The 25,387-nt window shown below is 46.0% G+C and overlaps 1 protein-coding gene across 4 annotated transcripts in view; it reads right to left on the minus strand.

Annotated features, from left to right (window-relative positions):
- Window positions 1–25,387, minus strand: part of MUC13 (mucin 13, cell surface associated) — an 818,501-nt gene that overhangs the window by 573,496 nt on the left and 219,618 nt on the right. For all 4 annotated transcript variants that reach the window (XR_015308476.1, XR_015308475.1, XM_086957098.1 and 1 more), the window contains exon 4: window positions 16,665–16,709. Coding sequence is in view for 2 of the 4 variants with exons in the window: in XM_086957098.1 (XP_086813224.1) it covers window positions 16,665–16,709 (45 nt within the window). In the remaining 2 variants the exon portion in view is untranslated. The remainder of the gene's footprint in view (window positions 1–16,664; window positions 16,710–25,387) is intronic.

Below are 25,387 nucleotides of genomic sequence, written 5' to 3' on the forward strand. Positions count from 1 at the left end.
TGCCTAAGATAGCGTTGCTGGGGTATGTGACACAAATTCCTCTGAAAGTTCGCATATTTGCTGCCCTCTCCCTACTCCTAGCTAAGAGGGAGGTCGCAATGTGCTGGGGAGGCTAAAGAGTACCAACCACAAATGGATAGCTCCGCAGGTGGGCGTCCTGCTCCAAAAAAAGAAATATGTATGCCAATACTGTGCCGGCGCCTTCTAGGCCCAAAGATATGTGGAGGCCGTTCCGAGATTTTCTAGCCCCACAGCAGCCAGCCCCTTCTTCGCAGCAGGAACAGGGTCTGAAATTGACGGGAGTGGTGTGACGGGGGCGCTGTATTCCTACTATATTTGTGTATACACTACATAATAGGACAAAGAACAATAACACACCCTAAGAGGTGAATGGAGCAAAATGGGCGAATGGGGAGATGGGAGGGGATATCTTTGACTGTAATTCTGCTATACCAATTATTGGGATTTCTCCTTGATATTTCTGTTGAACGACATCCGCTATGCTGTGACCAACGTTGCGCCGATATGTCGTGCTCTGCTGATTATATTGGAATGAACATGTTGACATGTAATTTTTATGTCCTGCACTTGAACTCTGAGCTCTGCTTTCTTGTTTTTTTTCAAAAACTGCTAAATAAAGTTAAAAAATAAATAAAAATGAGGGGTTAGACAAGGTTTCATGCTAGTACCTACCCTGTTCTCGCTATTTATCAACGGAGTGGTCAACCACTTGGCGGAAGTCCCAGCTGATGCCCTCTCGTGTCAAAGTAACAATTCTATTATTTGCAGGTGATACGCAGTTGGTCTCATAGACCCCAATGGTCTTCAACTGTTGTTAGATCGCTTTGATTCTTTCTGTGGGTCGTGAGGCCCGGAAGTCAATACATCGAAAACAAAACTTCTATTGTTGAACCCCACAAATCCTTTAAAGGAAAACTGACTCTCGGGGGGATTACCCTCGAAAGAGTAGTCACATTTGACTACTAGGATGTGACCCTCTCTGAGGAAATGGCCTGGAAGCACCACATAACAAAGCAGATTCTTCAGCATAAGCAGACCATTGGGGCTTTGATGAAAGATCATAGACGCTCCCAGTTAAGCCAAATAGCAGCACCACTACATATTTATGACCATGAAGTAGTTGGCTCTGCTCTGTAAGGGACTGAAATCTGGGGGTTTGAAAACGTGAAGGGTCTCCTTACCACTGAGAACAATTTTTTTAGATCCCTATGTTCTCTTCCCCAAAGTACTCCCCTTCTTCCATTAAGATTAGATATGGGTAGACAATCTATTGAGGATAAAGCACCACTTCGTCCCTTGCTCTTTTGGTTGCGTACAAAACTAACCCCTGAGCTTTCATATTACGCTTTTGCAGCCGATGAAGTTCGCAAACTTGATCATTATAACAAAATTGGGTGATTCATCAAAGTTTGAACCCTACTTACAGCAGTAGGCTTAGGGAGCTCATGGAACGGCAAAGACCCCTGTTCATTACCAAACAATGGGCTGGTTAAGTCCCAATACTGGAAATGGGTGGCTCAGTCTAATCTAACACATTTGCACAGTGGTCACCTTACAATAGAATTTATGGATTTTAAATCCCAAAGCGCACAATATAAGGAGGTTGTTGGACCTGACATCATTGGTGTGAGTCTCCCTTCCATTTTTGACGGATTGCCGCCTCTGTTTTGATATGTTTTTGCTGGATTTATGCTTTGGGCACTGTGCCACTGCTAATCAGTGCCACAGTGCAAGTGCTCCCCATGTTAAATTGATATACTGATTGGATTCCATGACTGGGTTATTTGATTTATCTGTCAGCCCCTAGTACAGTGCACCATGTGTGCCCAGGGCTTGTAAGTCAAATGCTGCTGATGGGTTTGCAGCACTGGTTGTGCCCCCCACAGAAGCAGCTTGTAAAATGTGTCTCAGGTGTGCCATTGCAAGGTCTGTGTGCAGTCTAGCACTGCCATGTCGACTTGCCAAGTGCACCCACTTGCCAGTCCCTAAACCGTCCCTTTGCTTCATATAAGACACCCCTATGGTAGGCCCAAGGGCAGGGTGTATTGTAAGTATAAGGTAGGACATGCTCTGATGTGTGTAGCATGTTCTAATAGTGAATTACAGCCATTTTCGTTTTTCACTTTTGAAGGCTACCAGTTCTCATAGGCCAGAATGGGCAGATAAGATTATTCCATCCTTATAATCCTAACTGACTCAGGGAACACTGTAGCAATTCGAATTTAGTATGTCTGAACTCAGAATTATAAAGTACATATTTTAGTAAAGTCTATTTTAATATTCTGTGTTTGCATTATACCACTTTTAGAAAGCAGGTATTTGCTTGGATAACCATTTGAGCCTGCCTCTGCTGGGTTGTGTATTCCTTGTCTGGGTTTGTGTGTGACAGGGCTGCGGAATTCCAGGAGACTGGCTGGGACAGCCCAGTGGTGAATAGAGAGATTTACATCCAGATGGGAGGGAGGAGTGCACCTGGGACCTGAATATGGCTGGGCCTTCCCTCTACAATGCTGGCTCCACCCCCTGTGGCTTGTCTGATGTGTCTGCCTTGCACTGTGAAAGGAGAGGACGAATCATGTCAACAGAGTGCTCCAGAGCTGTATCTTCCCTCCCTTGTGCTGGCTCCACCTCCTGTGGAACGTCTGATGTCTCTGCCCTGCACAGTGAAAGGAAGAAGAGAGTCATGTAAACAAAGTGCTCAGGAACTGGTTTCGACTAGGCAGAGGTCTCTCTGCCTTCAGAGAACAAAGGATTTTGGGATATACATATTGGGACCCTGATCCCAAGAAATTAGATCACTTCTGGAACAAGAAACCTTTCTGCCAAGGAGAAGAACCAAGGAAGCTGTAGGAGTTTGGACTGCCCCTATGCCAGTGTGCTGTTTGCTGGGTTGGCCTGCAGTGGTTGCTTCATTGCCAAGGGAAAGGAGAAGGAACTTTGTAAGGACTTTCATCTACAGAATATTCTCCAAGGGCTTTGACTGTGCTTGCCTCCTGCTGAAGTCTCAGGGACAAAAGACTTTACCTCCAGCTCCCTTCTGAATTTCCTTGCTGGGAATTCTGACTCCAGTCACTTGCGTGCCGCTGGGAGCTGGAAGCGCGACGCATCGAGGAGAAGCGTGTCGCCGCCGCAGCTGAAATCATCGCAACGCTGGAGAAGCGAGCCTTTGCCGCATCTCCCTGGAAGCGTGTGTTCATCGAAGCTGTCTTCTGTCGCATCACCGGAGAAGCGTGACGCCATCGCATCACCGGAGAAGCGCGTCGCAGGGCCTGTCGTGGCTCCAAAGTACAGATTCGTTGAAAGGCTGCCAGGGCGTCATCGTATCAACATTGCATCGCCGCATCAAGGTGCCATCTTGCGCACCGCAACGGGCCCGCAGGCCGAGAATCTACGCATCACCTCCGCACCGGTAAGGCTTACGACGATTCCCCTACTCTGCGCAAGCATTGAGTAAGGACGCAACTGTTACCCCGGGTCACGGAACCGACGCATCTCCCCTTTTGCAAGCCTTTTGTTCACTGTGCGTTGCGCATTCAGGTACTTTGTTGACGTTGTCGCATTTACCATCAACTTGAACTAAGAGACTTTAATCATCTTTTAAGTAACCTTAAGTGGCCTGGAACAACTTGCCAATACATCTGCGCAAAGAATCAGGTCTCCTGCACTTCAGGAAGATGCTTAAAACGGTGCTCTTCCGGGAGGCATGGGGCTTGATCTGAGGTTGTGTTGCTGCAGGAACATTCTGTGTGTACATTTAGACAAGCGCTTAGAGACCCCTGGGTGATTATGCGCTATATAAATTAAAATAAATAAATAAATAAATAAAATAGTATTGTGGATTTTTGGCATTTGTGGTCTTGTGTTAAGTCCATATAAAGAATACTTATTTTTATAAAACCTGTGTTGTGTCCATCTGTAGTGTTATCACTGTATTACTGTGTATATTCACAAATGCTTAACACACTGCCTCTGAGATAAGCCTATCTGCTCGTGCCAAGCTACCAAGGGGGTGAGCAGGGGTTATTAAGGAGTGTAATCCCCTTATCCTGACTTAGAAGTAAGGGTCCCTATTTGGACAAAGGTGATAACCATTGCCAACTAGAGACCCCCAGATCTAACAGAGGTTATCACGAATCCACAAGACAGAAAGCTTTATATCCAATTTAGACTTGGATCACTTCCTGTGAATTCCTTTACAACTGCATGGTGACAGCCTCCATCTGTGCAGTTACATTGCCCTAGTTGCCCCAAGTCTGTGCAGTCAATTGCACACATGTTTTTTGTTTACCCGATGTACAACTCCCCGAGACGCAAATGGTTGGCACCTGTTTGTAGGTTGCTGGGAACACGTTGTCACCAGGAAGCGTTGCGCATCTTAAAATCTGACTCAAGACCACTTGTTGCTTGCGCAGTAGCTAAGTTTCTTGGCAAAATGTGTATAATCAGAATGCACACATTAAAAAAGTGATACAGCGTGCCTTAAGGCTTCTCTTTTCTACCTTTCCAACCCTCTAAATGAGAACTAGGCAGTAACATTTTGCTTTTGTTATATTGCCTGTGGTTCGACCATTTACTGTGACCTTATAGTGGGATCTCCAAAGCACCGTATCAGGGTTTTCTCAATGGCTACCATACCTTTTATCTTTTTTAACTGATTATTTTTATTGTTTTTATCCTGAATGCTATATTTTCTATTAATATTCTATTGTAATGCGTTCACTGATCTTTTGAGACGTTTTCAAACCTGAAGTTCTGTACTGTAAGCACTTGCAATTTTAGGGTAATAACACACTTACTGGCAGATGCATCAACGAAAATACCTCCCGGTAAAACTGCGATTCGGTAAAACAGGCCGATACCGAACGGAAAAACCAGAAAATGCAATGCATCAAACAATTAATCGCTAAAAAATAAAGAATCGCTAATAACCCCCTGCGGTAAAATACCGAATCGCAAAACAGATAATCGGAATTACCGACCCCCAAAGCGGCCATCGGAAATACCGAATCGGTAATAACGAATCGCAATGGTATGCATGAAAAATCGCTAATACCGAAAAACCCAAAAATCGCTATTTAGCCTGAGCAAATTAAGTGGAATCACAATCAGGAGGTAAAGTAAACGGGAGGACAGAAAAAAAAAATTACAACCCCCTACTGCAGGTGCACACAATCAGTAACCCTTCAAAACAGCCCTGGGAAACCACACATGTCTTCCAAAATGGCTGCCCTGTACGTGCTTGCTAGGAGGAGGAGGATCAACGCCCAGGGCCAGCGCAGTAGGATGATCCAGGACAGGATCTTCAGGGTGCGCATCACTTTGCTGGGGCAGACCGAGGAACAGGTCTACGACAAGTATAGACTGAACCGTGCCATGATAATGCGCCTAATAGCAGACCTGGTACCATTACTGCAGCACGAGACCCGTAGGACCCACGCCATACCAGCCCATGTGCAGGTCCTATGCTGCCTGCACCTGCTTGCGTCTGGAAGCTTCCAGGGGGTAATAGCTGAGACTGGAGGCGTGTCGCAAAGCGCTTTATCACGCTTCTTCCACCGGTTCCTAGAGGCCATGCTAACATTAATTAATCGCCACATCACCTTCCCCACAACCCCCCAGCAGCTGACCCGCACCAAACGGGAATTCTACCAGGTGGCACAATTCCCCCGTGTCATAGGGTGTGTTGACTGCACTCATGTCCCCATCTGCCCTCCATCAGCCACCGAATACATTTTCCGCAACCGGAAGTCATATCACTCTCTAAATGTGCAGGTGGTGTGCAATGCCAAGTACATAATTACGGACCTTGTTGCCCAATTCCCCGGGAGCACACACGACGCTTATATATTCCGTCACTGTGGCCTCCACAGGCGCCTGATCAACGGTGAATTTGGAGAGGGACACCTACTAGGTACATATTGATGCATCAACGTACTCTCCACCCACTCCATCCCCACATGTAAATGTTCAATCATGCTGATGTCCATTCTCTCCCCATCCTGCAGGTGACAGCGCATACGCATTGCGTGAATATCTACTCACTCCCTACCTGAACCCAGCCACACCACAAGAGCAGCGCTACAACAGAGCACACATCAGCACAAGGAATGTGGTTGAGCGTACATTCGGCATCCTCAAGAGCCGCTTCCGTATACTGCACAAGACTGGAGGTGCCTTGCAGTACGACCCAGTGACCTGCTGCCAGATCATTGCTGTCTGTGCCATCCTGCACAACATCGCCACACGCAGGGGGATACCCATAGAGGTGGACGGAGAGGATGAACTGCGTGCACAGCAACCACCCCCCCAACACCGACAGGCGCATGTACCCAACACAGCTGAAGGGCAACAGAGGCGGACATACATCACACGGAATCATTTCTGAGACAGGTAAGAGAGAGACTTGACAACAGGGCTCGATTTGCAAGGGTTTAATGGGCATGGACACCTGAGTGGTGCAGAGAAACAAAACTAAAACATGCTGCTGCTGCAGTAAAAGTCAAACTCAAATAGCACGTCCTCAGTACGGGTGATGCGTGCGGCACTTAGGTCTGGCCATGGTTAAGTCACCAAGGACAGTGTAACACAGTCACATGTTCACTTGCGTTTGCCGCGTACCCCCAGTCTCTTGTCCTGTGACTCCTCGGCTTCTACTCGATGGGAGTCTGTGGCAGTTGCATTGCGGCCACTGCGCCTCCTCCCGCTGGTGTCTGATAGGGAGACGCTGCTGACACTGGAGGCTGCCTCACTCCCCTCTTCCGCCCCCAGCAAGCTGACACTGGCTGACCCAGGCTGCATTTGCTCCACTGCGGTGGTCACCCTCTCAAGGGCCTTTGCCACATCCCCACAGTAATGACCAAGGTCCACTTGCAGGGACACGGACCTGCGGGACAGCACAGCCGTGGTGTTGCAGAGCTTTTCGATGGCCTTGTTGGTTGCAGTCACTGCCAGCATGATCTGCTTGTGGCGACGCCGCTCACTCTGTTGGCCTGCCACTACGGCACGTGTGAGTTCTTGCAGGCACAGCTTTATGTCATTGTTGCCGGCAGCTACGGTAGTGGTGTGCTCACGCATAGCGTCTGTCATCTTGCTAAGTTTGTTGCAAAGCTTGGTCATGGAGAGTTTCATGGCACCCATGTGTCTCCCCTGCAGGCGCTGGACACGCAGCATCCGGGCCTCCACAACTCCGTACCCTCCGGACAGATCGACTGGTCTTGCAGCACCACGAGCCGGGATCACAGCCCTCTGCCTGATGCGCTGTCGTGATGATGTTTGGCTGGTTGGAGTGACGACAGCCTGGCGTGGAACATTTGGGGGTGCTGAACTGTGATCAGATTCCATCAGGGGCAGGGAGGGAACTACAGCTGGTGGTGGTTGTGTTGGTGGTGGTGGTGTCTTGGACTGCGAGGTTGGTGGTGGTGGTGTCTTGGACTGCGAGGTTGGTGGTGGTGGTGTCTTGGACTGCGAGGTTGGTGGTGGTGGTGGTGCCTTGGACTGCAGGGATGGTGGAGGTGTCGACCGCCGTGGTGGTGAAGGGGAGGACATGTCTTCAGCTCTATGTGAGCACTCGGCTTCTGACAACACTGGCGTCTCCGAGATGACGAGGCAGGCACTGTCGTCTGAATCGTAGGGGGATGCATCTGTGTGTGAAACAGTGCATAGTTATAATCATGGTCTATTATGTGGAAATAGCAGTGGCATCTCACAATAAATTACATTTTCAGTCTGAAATTGGCCCTTAGCTGCTGTATTGATCTCCGTGCTCTGGCATGCACCCATTCATGTATGTACTACAACTCCCATGGTGCAACACTTTGGTGAGGGTATGTGTTTAGGGCAACACTACATGGGCACTGGGTCTGGCATGGGGGATTGGGCAGGGACTTACTACACGCTGCATTGTTACGCTGCCATGCTTCTTACCTTGTCCTCCTTCCGCAGCACCAGAGGTGTCCAGACGTGTGACCCCCACAACAGCTTCCCGTTCTATGGTGGACTCCACTAGATCCTCCAGGACAGTGTTTGGCGTCACGTTGGATGTGCCCCCTCCTGTGCCATCAGCATCCTTGACCCTCTGCGCAATCTTCTCCTTGGCCCTCTTCCTTAGGTCATACCACCGTTTTTTTAGGTCGTCGATGCTGCGGTGGGTGACTCCGCAGGCATTTACCTTGTCCTTGATGCGCAGCCACATCTTGCGCTTTTCAGCCTCTGGCACCTTCAGGGAAAATTTGCCAAACAGTCTGTCATTGTTGCTGGTGACACACTCGATGAGGATTTCCAGCTCCTTATCAGAGAACTTCCTTTTGCGCTTTCGGTGTGTGTCCTTTCCCTGCTGGGGGGCCTCCTTCTCCATCTTCTCCTGCTTGCCTTGTCCTGCTTGCTATAGGTTCTCTCTTGGTCCTCAGCTCCTGTGCTCTGCCTCCTCTTCAGAGCAACTCCGAACACAGAATGCAGCGTGGCTGTCCTACTTCCTGGTTGTGATGTCATCAGGCCGCATCCGATGCGTCGCGTAAATTGCCCGTTTTCGCTATTACCGAAATCGCTAATACCGGATTCACTAATACCGAATCGGTATTAGCTAACTCGGTATTTGCTACTCAAGCGGGTGAACTTTCGCTATTAAATAGCGATTTTTACCGAATCGGTAAATTTTACGGATTTGTTTGATGCATCGCGGTTTGCATGTTCTTAATAGCGATTTATTATTTTTCGCTATTACCGACGTGTATTACCGAATGTTGATGCATATGCCTGTTAATGTATTATTGTAATGTATCAATTTCTACTATTCTGTACTGTAAGCACTTGCACTTTTATGGTTGGAAGGACCAAATAAAGTTTGACTTGACTGAAGAGGGCTTGAGAAAATCAAGTGCCTCTTGCTGTGTCTGATTTGTACACCAGGGGCCATATTACAATAAGTGCCCAGGGCGCGCAACAGGTGTTTGCGGCCGCTTTGTGTGCCCCGGGGCACTTCGGTATTACAGAAGAGTACGTTGACGCTTGTACATCTCCTTCACTAATACCAATAGCCCTGGCACACTTAAAGCATCAGCGCTACCATCAGAGGATGTTCCCTCATTTGCATAAGGGCGTGCCCTATGCAAATGAGGGAATTCCGTTGTCTATGCGCCCGCACCATATTAAAGACACGGGCGCAGAGGCAAAGAAGCCCTCAGGAGGCGTACTGACTGTGTGCCATTTAAAAGGTGGCGCACTGACAGTGCACCTCCTCAGAGCAGCAGGGGGTGAAGTGGGTCCCATGGACCCCCAGACTTCCCCTTGCAGGTGGGTGCACCCACCTGCAAGGGAATCTCTAGTCCCCTGTAAAAGTGCAGGAGGGTGCCGCCTGCACCGTGAAAACACGGAGCAGGTGCTAAAAGGGTGCGATGTCATTGTTTGCGCCCAGTGCAACCTTTTAAAGTTGTGCCAGGCGCAAACAATGACAATGCGTAATACGGCCCCAGGTCTGTACTCTCTTGCTATAGTGCAGCAACCATAGTAATGCTTCCCTGGACATTTGATATAATGAGACCTGGAATGAAGGTGAGACATTTGAAGGTAGACGGAGCCCGGAACATAGAGGCACCTCAGAGAGAGATATAGAGAAAGAATAAGAGCGATGAAGTAAAATATGAGTACAGAAAGGGAGCAAAGAGGTACATATCAGAGAGGAAAGGGTAGGAGCCTAAAGGCTACAGTGGTCCACACATGAAGGTGAAAATAAGCACAGTGGAAAGGTCACTGGTTTGAAAGCAGAAGGCGTGAGTGATTGCATTTCTAACCATATTCTTGTCATTATTGCGAACCATGCAAGTAGTTCTTTTGCCTTACCTGTGGTCAGCAGTTCTGTACTTGATACTAACGAAGTTAGATTCCATGTAGAATGAAAAGACCATTATATGTTTTGTACTATACAATTAAGGTAACTGCTAGGCTGCCCACTAAACAATCCAACTAACAAAATAAATGTCATAAATTTCTGATTATGGTTCATAAAACTTAATGCAAAAGCACAAATGGGCAAATATGTATATTAAAATCACATTTTGGCCTTCATAAAATAATTTAAACCAACTCAATGTATTTTAAACCAACTAACTACACACCACAAGATTAACAACAACCGTGAAAGAGATCACTGAGAAAAAATCATACATATTAACATATGCAGAGTTAAAAAAAAAAAAATAGCAATTTAATTTATTGGTTTTTCTAAAGTATAATGTGGAGATGTAAAATTACACAGAACAGTTATTAAAATTCAGGGTTCATTAGAAACAACTTGAAAATGCTACAAATATGTCCCATAAATCGAATTAAAAAGAAACACCACAGCAATGTATTTATTTGTATTTATTTATTGTGTTTTGCATACCCCGAACTTGACCCGAAGGTATCAGAGCGCTTCATAGAGTTTGCATGGCAGCAATTGCATAAGTTACATTGGGAGTAAATATATATACATATTGACCATATGTAAACGAAGTCTACGAAAGACATTAGGATAAGTTGATGATAAAGATTTGTGGTAGATAAGGATGGATAGATAGATAGATAGATAGATAGATAGATAGATAGATAGATAGATAGATAGATAGATAGATAGATAGATAGATAGATAGATAGATAGATAGATAGATAGATAGATAGATAGATAGATAGATAGATAGATAGATAGAATTACACCAAATTTGGCAGCAAGATAGGGGTAGATGTTGCTTTTTGTTATTTGGTATAAATTCGTTCAGTAGTTTTTCAGAAATTCGAAAAGAAAAAGATAGATATATCTCTGGTCCCAAAGCCTTTGTGAAAAATAACAAGCTTGTGCAGGAAAATGCACTGCTCTGATTGGCTGCCAACACTTTAACCAGGAAGTGTTGGCAGCCATCTTGGGGCTCAGATTCAGTGACTCTCAAATAAAAGTGAAAATAAAAAAAAGAGGTCAGGATAGGTATACTCTGACCCCCAAGCCATGGTATTGGGGTCCCGTGGGACCCTACGACGGCGTAAAACATTTATCTTTCAAATAAAGTGCTGCAAAATTGAGACATTCGCAAATCCGAGGAATTTGTTTTTTTTAAAAGCAAGCACCGGCGACCACACTTGCTTTAAAATAACCCCCTGGTGGCCCTGGTCCCACACTGGTTGTGCCACCCACAGAAGCAGCTTGTAAAATGTGTCTCAGGCCTGCCATTGCAAGGCCTGTGTGAAGTCTAGCACTGCCATGTCGACTTGCCAAGTGCACCCACTTGCCAGTCCCTAAACCTTCCCTTTGCTTCATATTAGACACCCCTATGATAGGCCCAAGGGCAGGGTGCATTGTAAGTATAAGGTAGGACATGCTCTGATGTGTGTAGCATGCTCTAATAGTGAATTACAGCCATTTTCGTTTTTCACTATTGAAGGCTACCTGTTCTCATAGGCCAGAATGGGCAGCTAAGATTATTACATCCTTATAATACTAACTGACTCAGGGAACACGGTAGCAATTCGAATTTAGTATGCCTGAACTCAGAATTATAAAATACATCTTTTAGTAAAGTCTATTTTAATATTCTGTGTTTGCAAATACCACTTTTAGAAAGCAGGTATTTGCTTGGATAACCATTTGAGCCTGCCTCTGCTGGGTTGTGTATTTCTTGTCTGGGTTTGTGTGTGACAGGGCTGGGGAATTCCAGGAGACAGGCTGGGACAGCCCAGTGGTGAATAGAGAGATTTACATTCAGATGGGAGGGAGGAGTGCACCTGGGACCTGAATAGGGCTGGGCCTTCCCTCTACAATGCTGGCTCCACCCCCTGTGGCTTGTCTGATGTGTCTGCCCTGCACTGTGAAAGGAGAGGAGGAATCATGTCAACAGAGTGCTCCAGAGCTGTATCTTCCCTCCCCTGTGCTGGCTCCACCTCCTGTGGCATGTCTGATGTCTCTGCCCTGCACAGTGAAAGGAAGAAGAGAGTCATGTAAACAAAGTGCTCAGGAACTGGTTTCGACTAGGCAGAGGTCTCTCTGCCTTCAGAGAACAAAGGATTTTGGGGTATACATATTGGGACCCTGATCCCAAGAAATTAGATCACTTCTGGAACAAGAAACCTTTCTGCCAAGGAGAAGAACCAAGGAAGCTGCAGGAGTTTGGACTGCCCCTCAGCCAGTGTGCTGTTTGCTGGGTTGGCCTGCAGTGGTTGCTTCATTGCCAAGGGAAAGGAGAAGTAACTTTGTAAGGACTTTCATCTACAGAATATTCTCCAAGGGCTTGGACTGTGCTTGCCTCCTGCTGAAGTCTCAGGGACAAAAGACTTCACCTCCAGCCCCCTCCTGAATTTCCTTGCTGGAAATTCTGACTCCAGTCACTTGCGTGCCGCTGGGAGCTGGAAGTGTGACATATCGAGGAGAAGCGTGTAGCCGCCGCAGCTGAAATCATCGCAACACCGGAGAAGCGAGCCTTCGCCGCATCTCCCTGGAAGCATGTGTACATCGAAGCTGTCTGCTGTCGCATCATAACCGGAGAAGCATGACGCCATCGTGAGAGTCGCCATCCCATCACCGGAGAAGCGCATTGCAGGGCCTGTCGTGGGTCCAAAGTACAGATTTGTCACAAGGCTGCCAGGGCGTCATCGTATCGTCATTGCATCGCCGCATGAAGGGCGCTATCTTCTCGCGTCGCAACTGGATCACCGCATCGCATCAAGGCGCCATCTTGTGCACCGCAACGGGCCTGTAGGCCGAGAATTTACGCATCAACTCCGCACCAGTAAGGCTCACGACGAGTCCCCTACTCTGCGCAAGCATTGAGTAAGGACGCAACTGTTCCCCGTGTCACGGAACCGACGCATATCCCCTTTTGCGGGCCTTTTGTTCACTGTGCGTTATGCATCCAGGTACTTTGTTGAGAACTTTGTCACATTTACCATCAACTTGAACTAAGAGACTTTAATCATCTTTTAAGTAACCTTAAGTGTAGTATTGTGGATTTTTGTCGTTGGTGGTCTTGTGTTAAGTCCATATAAAGAATACTTATTTTTATAAAACTTGTGTTGTGTCCATCTGTAGTGCTATCACTGTATTACTGTGTATATTCACAAATGCTTCATACACTGCCTCTGAGATAAGCCTATCTGCTTGTGCCAAGCTACCAAGGGGGTGAGCAGGGGTTATTAAGGAGTGTAATCCCTTTATCCTGACTTAGAAGTAAGGGTCCCTATTTGGACAAAGGTGATAACCATTGCCAACTAGAGATCCCCAGATCTAACAGAGGTTATCACAAATCCACAAGACAGAAAGCTTTATATCCAATTTAGACTTGGATCACTTCCTGTGAACTCCTTTACAGCTGCATGGCGACGGCCTCCATCTGTGCAGTTACATTGCCCTAGTTGCCCCAAGTCTGTGCAGTCAATTGCACACATGTTTTTTGTTTACCCGATGTACAGCTCTCCGAGACGCAAATGGTCGGCACCTGTTTGTAGGTTGCTGGGAACACGTTGTCACCAGGAAGAGCTGCGCATCTTAAAATCCCACTCAAGACCACTTGTTGCTTGCGCAGTAGCTAAGTTTCTTGGCAAAATGTGTATAATCAGAATGCACACATTAAAAAAGTGATACAGCGTGCCTTAAGGCTTCTCTTTTCTACCTTTCCGACCCTCTAAATGAGAACTAGGCAGTAACATTTTGCTTTTGTTATATTGCTTGTGGTTCGACCATTTACTGTGACCTTATAGAGGGATCTCCAATGCACGGTATCAGGGTTTTCTCAATGGCTACCATACCTTTTATCTTTTTCCGCTGAATATTTTTATTGTTTTTATCCTGAATGCTATATTTTCTATTAATATTCTGTTGTAATGCGTTCACTGATCTTTTGTGATGTTTTCAAACCTGAAGTTCTGTACTGTAAGCACTTGCAATTTTAGGGTAATAACACACTTAATGTATTATTGCAATGTATCAATTTCTGCTATTCTGTACTGTAAGCACTTGCACTTTTATGGTTGGAACGACCAAATAAAGTTTGACTTGACTGCAGAGGGCTTGAGAAAATCAGGTGCCTCTTGCTGTGTCTGATTTGTACACCAGGGGCCATATTACAATAAGTGCCCAACAGGTGTTTGCGGCCGCTTTCTGTGCCCCGGGGCACTTTGGTATTACAGAAGGCTACGCTGACGCTCGTACATCTCCTTCACTAATACCAATAGCCCTGGCACACTTAAAGCACCAGTGCTACCATCAGAGGATGTTCCCTCATTTGCATAGGGGCGGGCCCTATGCAAATGAGGGAATTCCGTTGACTCAGCGCCCGCACCATATTAAACGATTCAGAAAAGGGGGTGGTGATGTACAGAGTGTCTGAATTAACCAGACCACTCTTACCCAGTCCAAAGATCAGGGCTTGATCCATCACCGTTATTTATCTCACTGCACCATCCCAGCTCAGAACCTGGCTATATTCAAATCAGTCTGTCCCTGGCCCAGTGCATCATGGGAACAGGGCAGACTAAACTACCAAGCCAATTCTTCAACAGAAAGGAGACAAGCTACCGGGGACCGGTTTCTGGCATTTCAGCCGTCTTCGGCCCGGATTGCTTGAATCCTGATGGTGCAGTGAGAAAGGGACTCATGTCTGAGTATACCTTGCCACACCTATAGTGGCCAAAAACGATTCAGAAAAGGGGGTGGTGATGAACACAGTGTCTGAATTAAGCAGACCACTCTTACCCAGTCCAAAGATCAGGGCTTGATCCATCACCGTTATTTATCTCACTGCACCATCCCAGCTCAGAACCTGGCTATATGCAAATCAGTCTGTCCCTGGCCCAGTGCATCATGGGAACAGGGCAGACTAAACTACCAAGCCAATTCTTCACCAGAAAGGAGACAAGCTACCGGGGACCGGTTTCTGGCATTTCAGCCGTCTTCGGCCCGGCTTGCTTGAATCCTGATGGTGCAGTGAGAAAGGGACTCATGTCTGAGTATACCCTGCCACACCTATTGTGGCCAAAAACTATTCAGAAAAGGGGGTGGTGATGAACAGAGTGTTTGAATTAAGCAGACCACTCTTACCCAGTCCAAAGATCAGGGCTTGATCCATCACCGTTATTTATCTCACTGCACCATCCCAGCTCAGAACCTGGCTATATGCAAATCAGTTTGTCCCTGGCCCAGTGCATCATGGGAACAGGGCAGACTAAACTACCAAGCCAATTCTTCACCAGAAAGGAGACAAGCTACCGGGGACCGGTTTCTGGCATTTCAGCCGTCTTCGGCCCGGCTTGCTTGAATCCTGATGGTGCAGTGAGAAAGGGACTCATGTCTGAGTATACCCTGCCACACCTATAGTGGCCAAAAACGATTCAGAAAAGGGGGTGGTGATGAACAGAGTGTCTAAATTAAGTAGACCACTCTTACCCAGTCCAAAGATCAGGGCTTGATCCATCACCGTTATTTATCTCACTGCACCATTCCAGCTCAGAACCTGGCTATATGCAAATCAGTCTGTCCCTGGCCCAGTGCATCATGGGAACAGGGCAGACTAAACTACCAAGCCAATTCTTCACCAGAAAGGAGACAAGCTACCGGGGACCGGTTTCTGGCATTTCAGCCGTCTTCGGCCCGGCTTGCTTGAATCCTGATGGTGCAGTGAGAAAGGGACTCATGTCTGAGTATACCCTGCCACACCTATAGTGGCAAAAAACGATTCAGAAAAGGGGGTGGTGATGAACAGAGTGTCTGAATTAAGCAGACCACTCTTACCCAGTCCAAAGATCAGGGCTTGATCCATCACCATTATTTATCTCACTGCACCATCCCAGCTCAGAATCTGGCTATATGCAAATCAGTCTGTCCCTGGCCCAGTGCATCATGGGAACAGGGCAGACTAAACTACCAAGCCAATTCTTCACCAGAAAGGAGACAAGCTACCGGGGACCGGTTTCTGGCATTTCAGCCATCTTCGCACCATATTAAAGACACGGGCACAGAGGCAAAGAAGCCCTCAGGAGGCGTACTGACAGTGTGCCATTTAAAAGGTGGCGCACTGTCAGTGCACTTCCTCAGAGCAGCAGGGGGTGAAGTGGGTCCCATGGACCCCAGACTTTCCCTTGCAGGTGGGTGCACCCACCTGCAAGGGAATCTCTAGTCCCCTGTAAAAGTGCAGGAGGGTGCGGCCTGCACCGTGAAAACACAGAGCAGGTGCTAAAAGGGTGCAATGTCATTGTTTGCGCCCTTGCAACTTTTTAAAGTTGCGCCAGGCGCAAACAATGACAATGCGTAATACGGCCCCAGGTTTGTACTCTCTTGCTATAGTGCAGCAACCATAGTAATGCTTCCCTGGACAATTGATATAATGAGACCTGAAATGAAGGGGAGACATTTAAAGGTAGAGGGAGCCAGGAACATAGAGGCACCTCAGAGAGAGATATAGAGAAAGAATAAGAGCGATGAAGAAAAATATGAATACAGAAAGGGTGCAAAGAGGTACATATCAGAGAGAAAAGGATAGGAGCCTAAAGGCTAGAGTGGTCCACACATGAAGGTGAAAATAAGCACAGTGGAAAGGTCACTGGTTTGAAAGCAGAAGGTGTGAGTGAATGCATTTCTAAGCATATTCTTGCCATTATTGCGAACCATGCAAGTAGTTCTTATGCCTTACCTGTGGTCAGTGGTTCTGTACTTGATACTAACAAAGTTGGATTCCCTGCAGAATGAAAAAGACCATTTAATGTTTTGTACTATACAATTAAGGTAACTGCTAGGCTTCCCACTAAACAATCCAACTAACAAAATAAACGTCATAAATCTCTGATTATGGTTCATAAAACTTATTGCAAAAGCACAAATGGGCAAATATGTATATTAAAATCACATTTAGGCCTTCATAAAATAATTTAAACCAACTCAATATATTTTAAACCAACTAACTACACACCACAAGATTAACAACAACCGTGAAAGAGATCACTGAGAAAAAATCGTACATATTAACATATGCAGAGTTAAAATAAAACAATTAGCAATTTAATTTATTGGTTTTTCTAAAGTATAATGTGGAGATGTAAAATTACACAGAACAGTTATTAAAATTCAGGATTCATTAGAAACAACTTGAAAACGCTACAAATATGTCCCATAAATCTAATTAAAAAGGAAACACCACAGCAATTTATTTATTTGTATTCATTTATTGTGTTTTGCATACCCCGAACTTGACCCAAAGGTATCAGAGCGCTTCATAGAGTTTGCATGGCAGCAATTACATAAGTTACATTGAAAGTAAATATATATACAGATTGACCATATGTAAACAAAGTCTACGAAAGACATTAGGATAAGTTGACGATACAGATTTGTGGTAGATAAGGTGGATAGATAGATAGATAGAATTACACCAAATTTGGCAGCAAGGTAGATGTTGCTTTTTGTTATTTGGTATAAATTCGTTCAGTAGTTTTTCAGAAATTCAAAAAGAAAAAGATAGATATATCTCTGGTCCAAAGCCTTTGCGAAAAATAACAAGCTTGTGCAGGGAAATGATTGGTTAACCAGGAAGTGTTGGCAGCCATCTTCGGGCTCAGATTCACTGAGTCTCAAATAAAAGTGAAAATAAAAAAAAGAGGTCAGGGTAGGTATACTCTGACCCCCAAGCCATGGTATTGGGGTCCCGTGGGACCCCACCACGGCATAAAACATTTATCTTTAAAATAAAATGCTGCAAAATTGGGACATTCGCAAATCCGACGAATTTGGTTTTTTTAAAAGCAAGCACGGGCGACCACACTTGCTTTAAAATAACCCCCTGGTGGGCCTGGTCCCGGAGGCATAAGCTAAATATAGGAGGGGGCGCATGGGGCCCCCTCCTAGAGCTTATCAAAGCACTGGACCCGCCCGCAGCCCCGGGGATCACCACCTCCCCAGATCTATTGCCTCTTATGTGTGGGGCTCACGGACTCTCCTGCCCATGGGACCGTTACTTCCCTGGGACTAATTTCAATAGTATGGTAGGGCCTTGCGGAAGAGAACCTACCTAGAGCACATTCAGATTAAAATAATTAAAGCGGGGCAGGCTCTACGGCCTATCACCTACCTTCAGCCTGAGATCATCAGTTTCCTTGATAAGAACATTCCGGTCCCTATATTAGAGCAAGATTGTCCTAGTTCGATACATGGCACTCATGCAATGTTCCAGATTTGGCCACATAGCCAAAAAAATGAATTTCTCATTCACTTCATGTTGGACCTAGCCATCTCTGTAGGATCACCCCCAAATATTTTGCCTTTATCCCTCCCACTACTGTTTCTTTTTTATTTACTTTAGGACTCTGTGCACTTAAACAATGCTAAAGAGTGCTAAAGCGCTAGTGCTCTCCCCCTAAAATTTTGTAAGATTGGCATTCACCCCATTGACACATTTAATTTACTTGTACATCCTAGTATATAGTACTGCATGTACCCAGGGCCTGTAAAATCCTATGAGTAGGCCTGCACCACTCACTGAGTTGCCAACTAACTTGGTACTACAAAAAATGTCTCAGGCATGCCACTGTAGCCTGCAGTGCAGTTTAAACTCTGTTTTCGACCTTGCACAATAGACCATTTGCAGGCAAAATCCTTCCTTTTTTATTAAAAATAACTTACCCCTAAATTAGGCCTGTAGGCACATAGGGCAGGGTGCCCTGTGATTAAAACGTATGACATATTGGTTTAATTTTTTCATGTCTTTGTGGTGAAAAACTCCTGAATTCGTTTTCCACTACTGTAAGACCACCTCTCCTATTGACTTACTTTCGGTTGCTTAATCACATTTTATAAGTGCTAACTTTGATTGGGAGCAGATAGAAATATCATGTTTAGGCCAAAATGAATTCTAACTTAAAATTATCTTTAATGGTAAAGTTGGATATCAAGCCACAATTCTGATAATGCTACTTTCAGAAAGTTTGCATTTTTAATGCCCTAACCACTTGTGCCTTCAGCCAGTGTCTTGGTTCACATGATTGTGAATGGTTCCGCTGTAAGGCTTTGTGTATTCCTTCCAGACAGTGACACAACAGGGAGTATATGTGACAAGGATGGGCTATTCTGCCAGGGTGGCTGGGACAGAGCTGTTCATTGCCCTTCTTGCACTTTAAAGGGACTTGCCTTCAGCAAACACAAGATAATCTGACACTAATCTTTTGTCACCACAGACTTCTTGAAGCCTTGACAGAGGAAGGAATAAATATTCAATACCAGATGTGGGGTAGTAAATGGAAGACCCCCCCACACTTCAAAGGCTGATGCCAGGTATAAATATTAGATGCTCAGAACACGTCTTCGGTACCCTCTTGGAATTGTGGACATTACAGAGGAAGAGTACCTTGTTCCCCAGAGGACTGCCCTGCTTCTTGAGGCCTGCCTTGTACCCCAGAGGACTGGCCTGCTGCTACCAGAAGACTACCTTGCTGCTTGAGGCCTGCCTTGTCCCCTGTAGACTGCCCTGCTGCTCAAGGCCTGCCCTACTCTCTGAGAAGGAAGACTGTACCTGCTCCCTTAATTTCAAGTTTACCTGAGTGACTCCTGTTCTGAGCTAAAGGGACAAAACAAGCCCCGGAGCCCTCCCTGCAGCTGCTCAACTGACCTGCTGCACTTTACCTGACCTGGACCTCCAAGTGGACCTGCCTGAGCCCTTATGGTCTCTGCTACATGGAACGGCTGATCTCCAAGAGGTGCCTTCCCATGTTCTGTACCCATGGCTGGCAGCGGACTTCACTCACTTTTCTAGAAAAGGAGGAATCCTAAACTGTTGGGCTCCCAGTGATCGCAATCTGGCCCCTTCGTGCTAGAATCTGATGCCTGGGACAACCGCCAAAGTGAAGCTCTAGTGAACTTGACTCTTTGTGCTACACCAATAACAGCCCATGATGACTGCCAACGGCAAATTCCAGTAATGACCGTCCGCGACACCTGATCAGATCTTCACCCAACAGCACCGACCATCCACGATGCCAGGCCTGATCTTCGCGCTATATGGATGACCAACTGCAACGCTTTCCCTGCTCCTTAGGGCCTTCTCCACCACAAACAGAACTATTCACACCAGACTTTGAGAAGGTCATTTTTTCAGTGGGACTATCCTGGTTACTGTATTTGGTGCATGCTCAATTGCAGTCAGCCTGAACATGTGACTTTCCATCAGTCTAGCAAGACTAGATGACCGTGATTGGCACTTTTGCCTTTAAGCACTATAACTACCTAAATCCTCAAAATGTAATATCTCTGCTTCTTCTGATAGGATTTTTGTAGTTTTGATATAACTTTGTTAATTAAAATACACTCTATTTTTCTAAATAAGTTTGAGAATTTTTTTTGTGTTTTGCTTTCACTTTGTTACTGTTTGTATACTTTGCACATTGCCACTAAGTTAAGCCTGACTGCTTTTGTGCTAAGCTATCAGAGGGGAGTGAGATGTCTCAGGCCTTCAAGAAGTGGACACGTCTTTTGTCCCTGTCTGAAGTCCGCTCTGAAGTGTCCTCCTGCTCCCTGAATTTCTGCCATGTCAGGCAAATCTTTCAGAGAAACAGCCTCCTCTTAAGGCACTATTCCTTTCCCCTAGAGTACTCAGTCAGGAGCAGTTCCTTCATCTATGTAACCAAGTTAAATCAGGTTCACCAGCAGACCCCCTAAAACCAGACTACTTTAGAACCACGGATAGGACACTGCTTGGGCCCCTTAGGGATATTATCAACTCATCCTTTTCCACTGCCATCATTCCCGCCAGATGGAAACAAGCTTGAGTCACGCCCATTATAAAAAAGCCCACATTAGATCCTACTCTACCTGAGAATTTTAGGCCAATTTCATTACTTCCTTGGCCTGCCAAGGTGGCAGAGTCATATGTCAACTCTATCCTAACTAAATTCTTGACAGCCAACTCCATCCTGGATAATTCTCAACACGGCTTCCGGGCGGGCCACAGTTCGGACACGGCCCTCTTAAGTGTGACGGAATATCTCAGGACTATCCTGGACTCCGGTGATACCGCAGCACTGATTCTTTTAGATCTCAGTGCTGCCTTCGATACGGTTTCACACGAGGTGCTGTTGTTCAGACTGCAGGAGATTGGAGTTACAGGTCAGGCCCTGAATTGGTTCAACTCTTTTCTATCAGGAAGGACATTCAGAGTATCTACTCCCCCTATTTCCAAAGAATGTCCCATCAGACAGGGGGTCCCCCAGGGGTCGGCGCTCAGCCCCACACTATTCAACATTTATGTTCGACCATTAGCTGAGGTCGCCAGGAGAGGGGGGCTGTCGCTTGTATCCTACGCCGACGATACCCAGCTGGTGGTGGCCTTGAGGGATGGAAATGGGATGAGCGCAAAGAACTTCAAACAATGCCTCATTGACATCACCACTTGGATGACCTCTAACTATCTACAGCTTAATGCTGGTAAAACTGAGGTACTGTTGGTAGGCAAAGAAGTAAGTACCTGGGACGCCAAATGGTGGCCTGAAGCTCTTGGCAATTTACCAGATCCCAAAAACCACGTAAAAAACCTCGGAGTTTGGATTGACTCTGCCTTGAATTATACCCAACTGACAAAAAAGGTCGCGGCCACCTGCTTTGGGATTTTGCGAAATCTCAGGCCAATCCTAAAGTTCTTTGACCCAAAAACCCGGCAGATAGTGGTTCAGTCTGCCATCCTTTCTCGGCTGGACTACGCGAGTTCCCTGCTCCTTGGAGCAAATCTGGCGGAGAAAACAAGGCTGCAATGCGTCCAAAATGCGGCAGCCAGAGCGCTGACCGGTATCCCCCGGCACCAGTCAGTGGCAAGCACCTTAACTAAACTGCACTGGCTCCCGGTGGAGAAGAGGATCCACTTCAAGACCTTATGCATGGCGTTTAAAATTTTGAAAACTGCATCACCGCCCATGCTTACTCCCCTTCTATCACCTTACTTACCCAGACGGACCCTTCGCTCAGAAGGCCAGAACTTGGCAAATGTCCCCCGCATTAAGCTAGCCCGGATGGGTGGTCGCTCCTTCCGTTATCTTGCGGCCAAGCTTTGGAACGCCCTACCTCCCCCGATCCATGGCCTGAACGATCTTCTATATTTTAGAAAGGCATTGAAAACCCACCTCTTCTGCTAAGCTGGTATTGTTATGTTCATTGCAAGTTCCATCTGCAGCTACACCTTTTGTCTTTAAAGCGCCGGGACGCCCCTTTGCTGGGGCAGCCGAGCGCTATACAAGCTCTTTTAACATAACATAACATAACACTGGGAAGTGGCCTTGCCAGACTTTCTGCCCTTACTCTAGCTACTAGAGCCATAATCCATGGTACCAGGCCCCATGGTCCCTTGGCATTATCTGTGCTCTTGCTGGGACACAAGCCCACTCTGTGAGACCAGGCATTGCTGCATGAGACCTTCTCTCCATCTCTGCCCAGGTGGACGTTTTGAGGTCACTGCCCAGCAGACACTCTATTGGGATGAGAGGGGACACCGCTACTTTCTATGGGCTTGTAACTCCTCTCAATGCAAAGTCTACCATTACTATTGGTGTGCTTTTATAAAATTATCAGAGTTTACTATCTGGTGCACCTCATCTGGTATGGTCTGTCATGGGGAAGCAAGCTGACCCATAGCCATTGTGATACTGGTGCATGTATTATCAGGTGCTGGATTTATTTCTCATTGATTCCTGGCCACTGCCTGTATTTCGCAGTACTGTCAGGCCAGTGAGCCAAGGGTTCACTTTTCATCTCACATATGGAGACTATGGAGGCCTAAGTGTACCCCTTACAGTTTCCACAGACAGCCTCCAACCCCACCTCTACACTTGCAGTGCGTTTGGGAGGGTCACCGGTGGGTGACGCTTTGGTGCACACAGAATCTCTCTTCTTGTGCCCTGACTATTTACAGTCGTAGCCCACTACTAGCCTTTGTAACATCAATATTCTTTATCAGGTATCCTCTCCCCTTTGAATGGGGTGTGGCTCTGGGCTTCCCCGGGCATCTTTAGGGGACTCCTTGGGAGTTTCAGACTTTTTATTTTTGACCCCTTCTTTCCCCTGAAGCGAGGGGGCTGCGCTCCTTTCTTGTGATCACCACCTTGGGATTTTTTGGGCACCCTAGTACGTACCCAATTAACATCTATTTTCACGAGCTCCCTAGGACTAAATCATTAATAATCCATCAGACACTTTCGGAACTTCTCTGAGGTACAATTTGTAAGTATGTGTTTTTTCATAACTAAAGTGTAGAGCGCCTCTTAGGTATCTGCCTGGCTACCTTTTATCCAGACTTCCTGTAACTTCACAGAAGCATCTACAAAGTCCACTCATATCAGAATTGAACCCTTGTGTGTATTTCTAAACCTCGGTCTGTACTCTTCAGGGATTAGACCAAACAGCCCAATGAGTGCCTCCTTCATATGTGAATATGACTGCCAAATCATCTTCCAGTCTCAGCAGCTTAGCCCACCCAACTAGCTGAACTAGTAATAAGGATCCCCTCTGGTGGCCACCCACCATTATCATCCTGTGATCTCTCTCATAATATGATACTATTTGGGCATATCTTCTCCCTCTACATACCTTGGAATAGTAACCTTGGGTGACCTGGGATCATAGGTACCCCCCTACCTTCTTTGTTGGACCGCCTTCTTAGAATTGAAATAAAGGGGCTGGCCCTTAAGTGATTTACCTTTTAGGCAATAGAGAACAGGAAGGATGGTTAACTCCTTTTGCTTTTGCTCCACCCTTAGCCTTACTTTGTCCAATATCTATCTTACCCCTCTCACCTCTTTGGTTGAGTCATTTTGCGCAAAGTTCATATCATATGCAGATGATACCCAGTTTATCTGCTCCTTTGTCGCTTGTGAATCTCTTGTTTCTGAATCATTCAATTCTTGCCTAACTTCTGAGCTTGACTGGATGCAACAGAAACAGCTGACGTATAACATTGATAGGACAGAAATACTCTTTTTTGGCACCCGGTTCCTCTCAATAGGTTGGCATACTGGCCAAATGCAGCCCCTCCGCCAGCTTCTGTGCAGAGGTGGCCAAGAACTTAGGAGTTAAGTTTGATCATCGATTCACTTTTCAATCTCAAATCAGCTCAGTGGTTGGAATGTGTTTTTATGTTTCTATGGGCATTTATAAAGTTTACATTTTTTCTGTCTCTTCCTGCCAGGAAAACTGTTATCCGGGCTCTCATTACCTCCCGCTTAGATTATGACAATGCATTATATTTTGGATTTATGGACCACGTCATTCATAAGCTTCAGGTGGTACAGAGTTCTGTGGCATGACTTTTATTGAATATTCCCGGGAAAGCCAGGATTTCTAAGCACTTTCATTCTTTGCACTGGCTCCCTGTAAGGAAGAAAATCCTGTTCAAAATACTGCATCTGACTTTTCACGCTCTACAGAACACTAGTCCAAGTTACTTGGCTTCTCAAGTCCTTTTCTACAGCCCCGCATGGAATCTCCTGTCCTCAAATCAGGTCTTGGCGGGTGAAGACGGTAATGACTGATGGGTGCTCTTTCTCCATTCTAGGTCCATCTGAATGGAATAAATACCCCCTGCACTTGAGGCAAGAGAGTTTGGAGCTTACTTACTTCTAAAAAAGTAACAGGGAAATTGTATATCAGCTGTGTTCAGAATGAAATACCCTGTATGGGATATCCCTATTTAAGTAATCGCAAAAATTGTGATTTCTTAAATTGCAATTCATTTACGTAATCGCAGATTCCTTAAATGCAATGCATTAAAAATTTGCAATAGCGCAAATAGGAATTGCAAATTATAGTCAATCTCAAATTGATGGTAATTTGCGATTTCTTTGAAAAGTGCACTAAAATGCATTTTTCAAAGTCCCATGTTACACACACACACACACACGCCCAGGGGCATGTGTGTGCGCAACTTGTGGTAAAATGGAAATCTCAGGGATGCAACAGGGTGTCCTTTTGGCACCCTTGCACCCTTGAAATTGCATGCGCAATTTGCGAGTACTTATTGGGTACTCGCAAATTGCGCATGCGATTCCCATTCATTCCTTAATTGCGACTCGCAATTTGCAACTCACAATAAACAAATGTGTAGGAATCGCAATTTTTTTTGCGATTCCTACATGCATAGGCAATTGAGATTCTATAATTGAGGTTCCTTAAAAATATCAATTATAGAATCAAAATTGTCTATTTTGATGCATGTGCACCTATATCTAATACCATCTTTTGTAGTCTTACCATGCCCTTCAGCGCCAGTACTATGCCCTCTGCCACAGACAGACTGTTGGGCTTAAGAGTGCAAGTGAGAAACATACATATAGACCAAGCAATCACTTACAATAGCAGAAGTAGGGTCTAGCAAACTTGTGCAATACATTC

Source organism: Lissotriton vulgaris, chromosome 2_1 (genome assembly GCF_964263255.1).
Source record: "Lissotriton vulgaris chromosome 2_1, aLisVul1.2, whole genome shotgun sequence".
In the NCBI taxonomy this organism is placed as follows: domain Eukaryota; kingdom Metazoa; phylum Chordata; class Amphibia; order Caudata; family Salamandridae; genus Lissotriton; species Lissotriton vulgaris.